Genomic DNA, 13,507 nt, shown 5'->3' with positions numbered 1-13,507 from the left:
GTGTGGTACTACAGACAGATCTAGCAGTGTTGTGTACCAGGGTTGTCTTGCCCAAGTTGGTGCTATTAAAATGAGTTTGAGTTTGTTTTGACTCAATTTGTTTACTAGGTAAGGAAGGAGAGGGAGAGGAGGAAAAGCGTAAGCAAATATTCCTGACCAGTTCATCCATAGGGCATTGCCTTGGGATTGCTTGTGTGGGTATCTGGACGCGAAGTTTTGGCATTTTGCGTTCTCTTTTGTTGCAAATAAGTCTATTTGTGGTGTTCCCCAGAGTGTGAAGTAGGTGTACAGAATCTGTGGGTGGATTTCCCATTCGTGGACTTGCTGGTGATCTCGAGAGAGATTGTCTGCCAGCTGATTCTGGATCCCCGGAATAAACTGTGCTATTAGACCAATCTGATGGTGGATTGCCCACTTCCATATTTTTTGAGCTAACAAGCTTAACTGCGTTGAATGTGTTCCTCCTTGTTTGTTTAGATAATACATCGTTGTCATGTTGTCTGTTTTGACAAGGATGTATTTGTGGGTTATGATTGGTTGGAAAGCTTTTAGTGCTTGAAAAACTGCTAATAATTCTAGATGATTTATATGCAGTTTTGTTTGATGTATGTTCCATTGTCCTCTTATGTTGTGTTGATTGAGATGTGCTCCCCACCCTGTCATGGAAGCATCTGTTGTTATTACGTACTCTGGCACTGGGTCTTGGAAAGGCCGCCCTATGTTTAAATTTATACTGTTCCACCATAGAAGCGAGAGGTAAGTTTGGCGGTCTAGCAACACCAGATCTAGAAGGTGACCCTGTGCTTGAGACCACTGTGAGGCTAGGCACTGTTGTAAGGGCCTCATGTGCAGTCTTGCGTTTGGGACAATGGCTATGCATGAGGACATCATGCCTAGGAGCTGTAGTATTGTTCTTGCTTGTATTGTTTGGTTTGGAGACATGTGTTGAATGACCCTGTTGAAATTGTGGATCCTTTGTGGAGTTGGCGTTGCTACTCCTTTTGTCGTGTCTATTATGGCTCCTAGATATTGCTGTACTTTGCTTGGCAGAATGTTTGATTTTGCAAAGTTGACGGTGAACCCTAGTTTGTAGAGGGTTTGTATGACTTGATTTGTGTGGTTTGAGCATTGTGTGAGCGAACTGGTTTTGATTAGCCAGTCGTCTAGATACGGGAACACATGTATTTGCTGCCTTCTGATGTGTGCAGCGACTACTGCTAGGCATTTTGTGAATACTCTTGGAGCGGTTGTTAAACCAAAAGGCAATACTTTGAATTGGTAATGTATTCCTTTGAATACAAACCTTAGATATTTCCTGTGTGATTGATGTATTGGTATATGGAAATATGCGTCCTTGAGGTCTAGGGTTGTCATGTAGTCGTGTTTTTTGAGCAATGGTAACACTTCTTGTAGTGTGACCATGTGAAAGTGGTCTGATTTGATGAATGTGTTTACTACTCTGAGGTCTAGAATTGGTCTCAGTGTTTCGTCCTTTTTTGGTATCAAGAAGTACAGTGAATAAACTCCTGTGTTTATTTGTGTGCTTGGTACTAATTCTATTGCATTTTTTTGCAGTAGTGCTTGAACTTCTATCTCTAGAAGCTGTGAATGGTATTTTGTTAAATTTTGTGATTTTGGTGGTATGTCTGGAGGGAATTGCAGGAATTCTATGCAATAACCATGCTGGATAATTGCTAGGACCCATGTGTCTGTAGTTATTTTGTGCCATGCTTCGTAATATTGACGTATCCTCCCCCCCACTGGTGTTGTGTGGGAGGGGTGTGTGACATGTGAGTCACTGCTTGTTGGTAGTGGTTTTGGGGCTTTGAAATCTTCCCCTATTCCTAGGGAATTGCCCCCCTCTATACTGGCCCCGAAAACCTCCCCTGTACTGTCCCTGGTAGGTGGGCGGTGCGGACTGTGAGGTGCTAGCTTGTGTGGCCTGACCCCGAAACCCTCCTCTAAAAGGTGTTTTGCGGAAGGTGTTATAAGATCCTCTGCTCTGCGGGGAGTAGAGTGCGCCCATGGCCTTGGCAGTGTCAGTGTCCTTCTTGAGCTTTTCTATAGCTGTGTCGACCTCCGGACCGAACAGAAGTTTCTCGTTTACTGGCATGTTAAGCACTGCCTGTTGAATTTCTGGCTTGAATCCAGACGTTCTGAGCCATGCGTGCCTACGGATGGTAACCGACGTATTAATGGTTCTTGCGGCCGTGTCTGCTGCATCCATGGAGGAGCGTATTTGATTGTTGGAAATGTTTTGACCCTCCTCAACAACCTGTTTTGCTCTTTTTTGCAGATCTTTTGGGAGATGTTCAATGAGATGCTGCATCTCATCCCAGTGGGCTCTGTCGTATCGCGCTAGCAGCGCTTGTGAATTTGCGATGCGCCACTGGTTTGCTGCTTGGACAGCAACCCTCTTCCCGGCTGCATCGAACTTCCTACTTTCTTTATCTGGGGGAGGTGCATCCCCAGAAGTGTGTGAGTTTGCCCGTTTTCTGGCAGCCCCTACCACCACAGAGTCTGGTGGCAGCTGAGAGGTGATGAAGACAGGGTCCGTAGGAGGCGCCTTATACTTTTTGTCCACCCTAGGCGTCACTGCCCTACTTTTAACTGGCTCCTTGAAAATGTCCTTTGCATGGCGTAGCATGCCTGGGAGCATCGGCAGGCTTTGGTAGGAGCTGTGGGTTGAGGAGAGGGTGTTAAATAAAAAATCATCCTCTACTTGTTCCGAGTGTAGTTCCACATTATGGAATAGAGCTGCTCTAGCCACCACTTGCGAGTAGGCTGTGCTGTCTTCCGGTGGTGATGGCCTAGTTGGGTATGTGTCTGGGCTGTTATCAGACACTGGTGCGTCGTACAAGTCCCACGCATCCTGATCTTGGTCGTCGTGGCTCATGGCGGTGTGAGCTGGCGAATGTGACGGGGTGTAAGTTGGCGAAGCCGGAGTTACAGGTGGAGGCGAGGGAGGAGGTGTTACCTTTTGTGTTGTTTGTTGCTGAGGAGTAAACTGAAGCGTTCTCTTTCGTTTGACAGGTGGGAGGGTACTGATCTTCCCAGTCCCCTGCTGAATAAAGATACGCTTTTGCGTGTGATCCACGTCAGTGGATTGCAGTTCTTGTTCAAATCTATGTTTCTTCATTTGAGAAGACATAGAATGCTCTTCGGTATAGGAGCCAGAAACAGGGTCTGATGTCGCTTTTTTCGGCTCCGAAAGCCCTGTCGATTGTTTTTTCGGCTCCGAGGTAACCTTCCTCTTTTTCTGTGCCGAAAATTCTTGGCCTCTATGGTCTTCGGCGCCACTGTCTCGGCGTCGATCGGTGTCGACACCGAACTCTCGGTGTCGATGCTTCTGTTTAGCACTCTCTCGGTCCCGAGGAGGCTGCGTGCCGGTGTCTCGACCGAAGTCGGACGATCTCGACACTGAATGGGCCTTTTTCGGTGCCGATTGTTGGTCACCGAGAATTTGGGTGGAGCCATGGCCGGTTGGCAGTGGCGTCCCCTGGGCCTTCTTTCCTTTTTTAAGGTTTGATCTCGACGTCTTACTCACAGTTCTTGTAGAGTGTAGCTCGTCGGAGTCTGAATCCTGGATGGAAAAGGATTCCTCCTGTTCCTCTTCTGTCTCGAACTGTGGACGCTCTTTTGGCGTGGACGCCATCTGGAGTCTTCTCGCTCGACGGTCGCGCAGAGTTTTTCGGGACCGGAACGCCCGACAGGCCTCACAGGATTCTTCGCTGTGCTCGGGTGACAGGCACAGATTACAGACCGAGTGTAGGTCCGTATAAGGATATTTGTTGTGGCATTCGGGGCAGAATCGAAACGGGGTCCGATCCATCGGCGTTGTCCTCCACGCGGTCGGGCCGACTAGGCCCCGACGGGGTGCCGAAATCTACCCCGAAGGGCACCGAGGCGCTTCGATGTTGAACGCGTCGTCGTATGTGTCTATCTCTAACCGGATCGCAACGATACCGTCGAAAATCTTCCGTCTTCAGCTAACTTTCCGTTCCGAAACTCGGAGCGACAGGAACACGTCCGAACCCGATGGCGGAAAGAAAACAATCGAAGATGGAGTCGACGCCCATGCGCAATGAGCACAGAAGGTGGAGTCACTCGGTCCCGTGACTCGAAAACACTTCTTCGAAGAAAAACAACTTGTAACACTCCGACCCAACACCAGATGGCGAGCTCATGCATACCATGTGTATCTACAGCGACAGATGCCATCGAACGATAAAGCTACGGGAAAAGGGAAGCGGGCTGGGAAGGCAGGAGAGACTGGCTCGACTTAGAAGTATTTGATCCTGAATGACCGATAACTACCAGTCCCCGTTATGGGAAAAACACTGCAGTCCAGTGAAGGGTCTGTAGGCGAAGCCCTCCATGACAACAATGATCTAAGCATGAACTGGGGCGCTCCGACTGCAGGAGATACTTCACTGCTGCTACTTTGTAAGCCTGGGAATTAGAACAGGACACCTACATGTTTGCAATACTTCGGCTCATGTCCTATATGCCATGAGTATGGAGGACTGTGATCAATGTGATGAATTTCAGTTCACCACTGATGAGAAACAATGTAACTCAAGACTTATTTCGAACCAGCATCACTGAAAAATTATTATCTCTTCGATGCAAAACCGGCATCGAATTGAGCATCATCAAGCAAGACAGTTCCACATGCACAGCATAAACTAGTAAATGCACAGACTCCACATCCTGACCATCTTGGGTGCTCAAAAAACCAAATCTAAAATCGTGGCCCACAGTGGTGGGCTTTTGGTTGATGTCAGAGTGAGCCATTATGACTCCGCCTACGGTCGATGCTTTAACAAACAAGGTCAAATTCTGGACCCACCCACTAGTTGGCTGAATAATGCAGTGTGTGTGAATCTAGAAGAGGTTCACACTGCAGGAAGATCAGTTTCTCAGAAGTCGCCAAGAATGAGTGGCCAAATGTGCATTAATCGAATCATATATAGAGTCCAAACAAGATAAGCTGCACTGTTTTGGATCAGCTGAAGTTTGGCATTCAAGTTGGTGTGACGGCCAAGGTAAAAGGGATTCCCGTAATCTGATCTGGAGCAAAAGAAGGCTCGGGTCAGCAGTCTCTTGCTACAAGACGATAGGAAAGGAGAGATTAAAGTCAAAAATGATTACTAGATTACAAACCAAATTCACTGGAATTGGGAGGGCTCCTAATTCTCTAGGTCAAAAAATTGTGGCAGCATATAATACATCCCCAGAAAGCTTCAAATCTGGTTGCATGCTATTTGGTCTTAGAACCTACTCTAGTCAAATCCTAATTTAGCTAGGAGTTGGGGAAGTCTCTAGCAGAAGATTGACACGTTATATCGCACTAATGACTACAGCAGAAGGTACTAGTGGCCGAAGCATGGCTGCAAGCACTGAGATTTGTAGGTACCCATATCAAGATTCTCAGAACTCGGCAAAAGTACACAAAAAAGCAGCACGAAAAGCGAATCGATTTCTTAAATTCTCAGCTGAGGCAACTACTCCTGGATGTGTCCCCATAATATAAGGTCTGAGATTCTGTACCAATAAACGAGAAAGACAAATCAAGACGTCAAAACAGAGGAGAGAATCCAGGCTGATTTGCAATCTTTCTGTCTCAGAGAAGTCCAAATGATGGAAAAATGAAAAGGCAAGCTGGCGACATGTGTCTTACCTTTCTCTCTGGCCTCTCTGCGCCTCCTCCCTTCAAGGTCCAGTTTACTGACGAGCCTGCGGTGCTGCTGCAGAAACTCATCGAAAATATACATTGGGTCCTGGGACTTTGGCAGAGGGTGTCGGTAGACCGCAGTAGACTTGTGGGTTAAAGGCGTATCAAACTGCCCAGTCTGTGACATGGACGCCCGTTGCTGGCTGAGGATGCTCTGAGTAGATTTTTCCAGTTCAGCCAAGAATGGCCCATGCGCATAACTATTGTGTTCAAACGACCCAGGCTCCCTGATTGGCTGATATTTCTCAAGTAATTCCCTGCGCCTAGCAACGTCGTCAAACTTCTCGGAGCAGTGACCCCGCTCCACTTTTACCAAAGGAATGACTTGTCTGTTGGGCTCAAACTGAGAAGTGTGCGTAAGGTGCGAGGCACTATCCTGAGTCCGTCGTGAATCCGTGGGTGTCTCAATCAGGGAAACGGGGTTCCAGAGGGAGGTTGGCGTAGCCTGGTGTTGGGGTTTGGGAGAAATGAGGGGCGGTGGACCTCCAAAGTGCACGCCTTGATCTCGGCAACTTGGTTCAAGGCGATTAGATCCAGATCTGTAAACAAAAAAAGACTAGTCAAGAAACCACAGGAGAATATTTTTTATACAAAAACAGCATATAAAGATAAACAGTTTCGTTTCAGTTCAAGACCTTTATTTCAGCTCAATGGCCATAAAGGCACATAAAAAAACACAATAGAATATAAATAAGGCACAGTAGGTAAATACTTTAAGACAATGCTAAAAGTCAAGGATAAAACAACCTCTAAAAACGGTCCTATATACATCATACGACTTATGAATATTATTACAATTGTTCAGTAGACCTGGGTATATGGAGTTAAAAGCTCAGTCAAATTCCAGATTGTCACAAATCAGCAGCACTGATTGGTTCTCGGTGGAAGCACATATCTGCCCTCATTTTCCACACGGCCCACAAATAGCAAGTAAGTGCAAGTCAGCGGCTTGCTTGTTTCAGTTTCAGCAGTCTCAAGTCTTCTCTTTTAAACACATCTTTGATTGTAAGGAAAGCATCAGTTGAAGTACCTCGGCTTGCCTGGGAGCATATAGAGAATCTATGCTGCCAACAGGCTGATTTCATGTTGGACTTAAATATTCCATAAATGAGCCTGCCCGATCTCTCCCAGGGTAGCTTTCACATACTTGATCCAGGGTGTATCAAGGCCTCCATGATACGGCTGGAGCTCTGGGATAGCCCACACCCTCCTCCACCAGAGCATTGGCTGTAGATCCCTTATCTGATAGCGCTCGCACCCCTAGACTGCATCTTAGGAGAGCACTAATAGGGATGCTGACCAATAAATGCATGAACGGATTTTTCACTAGTTCTAGGACAAAAGCATCCAAATGACCCCACAGCTCTGCTCCATAGGTGACTGTCCCCGGGGCTTGATGTAGGTGTACCTGCAGGGCCGGCTGTACAGGGCGAAACTGTGAGCTCGGCGTCAGCCCGATTATTCCTCCTAGAAGTTGCTCAAGCATTAACTCGCGTTGCGTGATGTGTGCCAGTCACCCCAGATGTTCAGATAAAGTAATTTCAAGGAAAGAGAAGTTGTGCACTCTCTCCAAAGGGGTCCCTGCTAAGGTCGGATTTGCCCTGGTGGAATGCCCCAGGTTCAGTATCATATACTTGGTTTTACTCAGATTAATTTCTAGACCCCGTTCAATGCTAAATTTCACAAAGCAATACAGAAGCTTTTGGAAGCCAAGGAGGAGTGTGTCATCGGGAAACATAAGGTCAGGGATCCTCATGTTCGCCAACTTGGGAGCGCTGATGTCGGACTGATCTAAAAATGTAATAAGGCCATTAACAGAGTGAAAATAACGTGGGGCAAGTACACACCCCTGCCTTCCCCTCGTTACAGGGAATGGCTCTGTCAACTTACCAGCCTGCTCGCGCCTGACCTGTACATAACTGTTGCTGTGCAGCCTCACAATATCTTGAAAGTAACTGAGTACCCCCTAGCTCTTCAGGACCTGCCAGAGGGTCGTCCCGGGTACTAAATCAAAGGCGGAATGGAGCCCACGCCCCCACCCCCCCTTTCAGGTAATCACTTTACAATATAACATCAGGAGCTGGAATGCCTGGTCAGTCTTATGTGCCCTCCCTAAAGCCCGCCTGTAACGGGGACATGATATCCTTATCTGTCAACCATTCCGGACGTCTACCAAGTAAAACTCTACTAAATAGCTTCTGTGAGCTATTGAGAAGACTAATCGGCCTATAATTAACTGGCATTTCACTGGAACCCTTTTTAGGTCCAGCAGCAAGCGCTCTGACGTGTTATAATCGATCTGTGGGCTTTTAACCACACCCATCGCTATCCCTCCATCATGGGCTTGCCTTTCAAAAATTATTTGTTATCATTGGTAAATGTTTTACATTTGTACATCCTTGGGGCCATTTTGTTACCGGCTTGGCCAGTGACCCTGTTTCATGGATAACTGCAGGTTTGCCAATACGTTTGACTGCGAGCAAACTTTTTTCCTTTTGTGTCTCTCCTTCGCGCTCACGCGCATGGTGGCTGTGGCGCTTAAAATTGGCTTGCTAACGTCAACTGTTTTGCTTTTCTTTTTCAATTTGTGTGTCAAGGAAAGTCCAGTTAGGAATTTACAATGCTAATAGCTCTAACTCGAGCAAACGCGAGACTCACCGCATTACAAATGTTTGTTACATATATGAACGATTTCGGGTCCCAGGCCATGTCGGGGAATGGAGCCCGGTTCAGTACGGCATTAAACAGCACTGAGAAATTAGCACTCCATATGGAGGCTTGCTTTGAGAAAGGTCCCCAGTGATTTTGTCCAGACCTGCCCCTTTGTTAGGTACATACCCTAAATTGCTATGGGTATTTCCAGAACTGAGATTTCATGGCCCATGAAGTTGGGCCCAGAGACAGAGATTACAGTCAGGGCCTCCTCAATGTTTTCTTCCTCCATCCTAGTACTCATGATTACTTGAAAGATAATTGAAATCAAGACCAAAGCAGATCAGAAGCCAAGAAGCTTGCTTGACCCTAAATTACTGTAGGTTTATTTGTATGGATTTTCACATTTTGAAATGCTACACAAAACATGGCAAAATAAACTATAAGCAGAGTGCTCGTTCTCGACCACAAGTCTATAGACACTGAAAACAATTATTGCAACCAGGTTCAATGGTAGTCATTTTCTTGATCACAGACGAATTAAATGTGCAGCTTACCTATTGGAAATAAAACCTACAACTACATATTAAGATACAGAACCCTGCAGTGATGGCATCAATCCAGTGAGCCACTAGTTTTGGAACATAACGTAGTATAAGTAGGTGGTAAACACAGAATGTAGAAAAACAGAAAGGATAAAGGTCCAGAGTGGAGCTACAGGGGATTAACAACCATATTATTTATGCACATGCTTAAGACAAGTACACGAGGCTTAATTGAAATGATGGCTTAATAAGAGTTAAGTTGATTAACTACAGTAATGCACTCTTGAAGCACAGAATTGTATGTATTGTGCCTCAGATTAGGGGGTCTGGCTGCCGGCCGATCAGTTTCATCACAAGGCCTTTTTCTGCAAAGATGCTAGACCTCTACAAAGCATCTGTACTCCTACACTAATGCCACAAGTGGATCGCTGGGAGTTTTGCCGCCATGCAAGTTCAGTCTAAATGTGGCCTGGCAGTTGTGTTGGTGCTGCTGAGATGTCTGCAGGTGAGACGCTAGTTGTTGACTCCTCCAGTCATCAGAACTCTACAGGTTGCATTATCAATTGTCCAAAAACAATGGTTAGGGGAAAAGAAGGAGCTTTCCTGCATGGCGTGTGCCCCTGGAAGACCAATAGTTCCAGGAGGCCAGATAGACAAGTCTCCAGTACTGTGATTGACAGTTTCAGACTTGGTGGTCTTCTAGAGGCACAGGCTTGTCAGGAATTTCTACACCAGTCTGTTCTGCTAGGTCAGGGCTGCCAACATAACAATCCAGTTTGCACACTTTTTCCAAGGCTCTCACTCAGTAAAAAGCTTCAAAATCAACAGTCAGAAACGGGCTGGTTTGTTATTTAACTACTGCACATCTGCCCCATACCTGAGGTTTTCCGGCCTGAGCTCAACATCAGCTTGGTTTGGGGGCCGACCAATGTCCAGGTGCTGCTCCAACACCTGCTGCCGGAACTCAGACACCTGATACTGCCGGTCCTCCTTCTCCTGCCGGAGCCGCCGCTGCCGCGCGAGCCATTTCTCTTCCTCCTGGGTTCGCTGCACCAGAAGGGCGGCGGCGGCGGCGCTCCCGAGAGGCGGGAAACCTGCGTGGTTGGTTATTAGGCTGGACACGGAGAGGTGCGAGGCTGGTGATAAGAGCTGGGGATGCTGGGCTGGCTTCGGAGCTTGCAGCGCAGGATCCTTCAGAGCTTCTGAAGAGCAAGAACAAATAAAGAATGATGCTACTCGGGCAGGAATAACAGGGAGGAAAGTGCAACATTTGCTGAAGTCTGCAGCCAGTTGTAGAGGACAATAGGTAGCAGCAGAGCAGCAATGCAAGGGGCAGCCACGCAGGGGGGCAGCCACGCAGAAACAGAGGCAGCAGATTGCAGAAACAGAGGCAGCAGATTAAAGAAACACAGGCAGCAGCACAGGTAGCCTCCGAGACCGCCAAGATCCAACGTTTGATCCAGTGATCGACAGAATAACAAGGAAACAAAAAGATTACAGCGGGGGAGACTGTTCTTCTTCATTTCTTAATTCTGCCCTTCCTACTGCCAAAGAACATGGAACAGTGCAAGAGCGGCGAAGTTGAAATCCCACTATCCTCCCCTCTCTAAATGAAGCACAAATACTCGAGCCCCTGGAATGAACATCTAGGACAAGCCGTGCTACTCGGGGCTTCGAGCACAATAACGACGCACAATACTACACCTTTTATTTTAATCCAAGAACAACCCTGATTAGCCACTTTTGGACCAGGATCATAGAAGGCCCATGACGCCTACAGTAACACAGTAATAAATGAGCCACTGCACCTGGGCGAGTCGGCGTCATCTGCTCGGGCGGTTTCACCTTCTCCTCCGCCTGCAGGCCCCTCTGCAAGTGCACTTCCGCCTCTGGCAGGAACTGGGCCTCCAATGACCGCGCCATGCTCAGCTCCTTCTCGCGGACGCGCTCCCGGTGACGCTCCATCTCACGCTCGCGCTCTCGTTCGCGCTCCTTCTCCCTCTCCCTCTCCTTCTCCTTCTCCTTCTCCCGTTCCAGTTCCTTCTTCTCCCGCTCCCGCTCCCGTTCCCGCTCCTTCTCGCGCTCCCGGTCCGCTTCTCGTTCTTTCTCCCTTTCTCGCTCCCTCTCCCGCTCCCTCTCCCGCTCTCTCTCCCGCTCCCGCTCTCGCTGTCTCAGCTCCTCGTCCATATGAAGCCTAGGAGGATAAAGGAGATAGTTAGGTCTGTGTAAGTAGCTCAATTTCTATTAAAGGTTCTTTAATCCTCAAAATAAAATAGTGATTAGCTTGGCTGGAGCACACTTTAGCAATTGGGAGAATTTCTAACTTTTCTTCAAAGAGAATGAAGCATCACAGACATTATATATCACCTGTTTACTTAACAAAATTGTCAATCCAGGCAATTGCTATAATTATCAGACAAAATCCAAAAGTCCACTACTGTGAAAAGTTGTTATGAAGATCTCTGGCATACAGCTCCAGGATTTTATGGAATGTCATGCCAGGCTAGGCACCTGGCAATCTGGTTTTGGGGCTTGACAGTCACCAGTTATTGCTAAAAAGCAGCCAGTTTTTGCCATTCTCACGAAGGGGGGTGAACTCTCCCTTGATTTTCTTTTTAATCTGCCACAAACAATGTAGATGGCCTCTCTGTTACCAAGGTTTAGGGTGGTGGTAAGTGGTGTCTGATGGTGCCAACACGTGGTCTGATTCAAAGATATGTTACATCCACCTGCAGGCTAGTTCCTTGCGGCATACAGCAAGATCATGTACTCCCCTGCTACCATTTGGCATAAATGTTCTGCAACTTCACCAGGAGCAGGTTTAGATAAAGTACAGATGCTGGTATGTCCCAATAGTAATAACCCAGCACACAGAAGTAGAACATTTTAACAGAAGACTATGAAGCCTTAGTAGCTCATCTCATTAGCTCTAAAGTGGATGTGCTAATTGGTGCTATGACCAAACTAAAAATGACAGTAAACTAGAACACAGCAGGCCAAATCATCTTTCTAAAATAGGACTAAAAGCTGCTTTAAACTATTGTCTCAAAAATCCCACTGTGAAAAGACCCATGCTCTAGAGACAAAAAATTACTGACCCCTCCAGCAGATAAAAGGGCAGGAGCAAGAAGATTATTTTAATTTCTTTCAGATATGGGATGACATACGAACAGCCTCAAGAAAACCCAAAGACCATTTTTTGGAGTTCAAATGCTTAATAAAGGCTGATCTATAACCATCATTCACAAAGATCTTTGCAGAACCCAAAGCTTGATGTGACACTTTGCATTACTAGGCACTATGTGCTCTGTGAATGACAACCCCAATTGAAAAAAAATGTCTTCACAGTAAATTGTCCCTTCTTTCCTTAAGTAGCCATCACAAGCTGCCCAATAATTACACCTTACAATGCTACAGAGTGCGGAAAGACTTACCTTTCTGCTACTAAGCTGGGCATGCGGTCCGACTGCAGGGCTGAGAGGGAAGAGTGGGACAGCTCCGCAGGGTACCTCACTCCAGACAGGTGAAGGTGCATTGCTGAGTGGTGCAAAGGGTTAAGTGAACCAGGAGGCGCAATTGGATAAAACGGGGACCTCAGGGCAGAGAGGCAGTAGGAGTCATCCATCCTGAAGAGAGAGAGAACAGAGAATGAATCTGCATAATCTATTGCCTCTTCATTTCTCCAACTAGCCAAAGTCCCTTGATGGTCAGGATTTAATGTGCTCCAGCAAAGGAGGGGGGTTGGGACCATAAAACATGAGATCTATACTTTTAAAGTAGACAGCAAACACAAGGAAATTACAGAATCAGTTGAACTGGAAGGGCCCAACAAGCAGCAGGAGAGTTGTTGATCACACAGGCAGCCTCTTAATGTACTTGTATCTGGTACTTCAATAGCATAAACCTAGCCAAAAGAAGTCAGCAGAGTGCTGTACAAAGTCAAAGGCAAGCGTACAGGTAAAGAGTGATAGGAGAGGTAGCTGGTTCTTGGATTGGTACTGCATTGTGATGTAGTTTTCTTCAAAGAGGTGTCATCTTCAACTCTTTCCTAAATTGGAGCAGCTTTGGAGTTGTCCTTAGGGGTACAGGGATGTTCTAGAACACGGGTGCATAGATGGAACGTAAAGGGGTAAGTTAGGTCTGTCTAATACAGCTCTCTGGCATTATCCATAATAGATCTCTGTGTTTAAATTCTTCTCCATAGTCAGGTTAGGACTACTAGCGGACAGCAGAGAATCAAAGATCAAGGACTAGAGAGAGTAAAAGAAGCTCCCACCACCTGCCCAGAGAACACCTCATTCAACCTTGGACCCGGGGATGGGATAGAAGGTTTTCCTAATCATATCAAATACTCCTCGTCCCAGTACCTGGGAAGAAAATACCAAGCAGAGAAAAAACAGAGATGTGGCGATAGTAAAGATGTGAGCAAAGCTTAAAGGGAGGAGGTTGTAATGGAAGCATTAACTAAAAAAAAAAAAAAAAAATACATGACTCCTACACAGAACAGGCATGTAGTACTTCTTCCATGTACTGTGAGCAGTTGTCCAGCTGGACCTATAACATGTTTCCGTCA

The 13,507-nt window shown here is 46.7% G+C and overlaps 1 protein-coding gene across 12 annotated transcripts in view; it reads right to left on the bottom strand.

Moving 5' to 3' along the window:
• Positions 1-13,507, bottom strand: part of GSE1 (Gse1 coiled-coil protein) — a 931,659-nt gene that overhangs the window by 19,342 nt on the left and 898,810 nt on the right. For all 12 annotated transcript variants that reach the window (XM_069217784.1, XM_069217785.1, XM_069217796.1 and 9 more), the window contains 4 exons: positions 12,369-12,560; positions 10,743-11,128; positions 9,812-10,136; positions 5,684-6,276 (listed from right to left, as the gene is read on the bottom strand). In XM_069217784.1, coding sequence (XP_069073885.1) covers positions 5,684-6,276; positions 9,812-10,136; positions 10,743-11,128; positions 12,369-12,560 — 1,496 coding nt within the window. The remainder of the gene's footprint in view (positions 1-5,683; positions 6,277-9,811; positions 10,137-10,742; positions 11,129-12,368; positions 12,561-13,507) is intronic.

The sequence above is a fragment of the Pleurodeles waltl genome, chromosome 12, assembly GCF_031143425.1.
Source record: "Pleurodeles waltl isolate 20211129_DDA chromosome 12, aPleWal1.hap1.20221129, whole genome shotgun sequence".
In the NCBI taxonomy this organism is placed as follows: domain Eukaryota; kingdom Metazoa; phylum Chordata; class Amphibia; order Caudata; family Salamandridae; genus Pleurodeles; species Pleurodeles waltl.
Note: the sequence above shows the minus strand (reverse complement) of the source record. Positions and strands in the feature narration are given on the sequence as shown.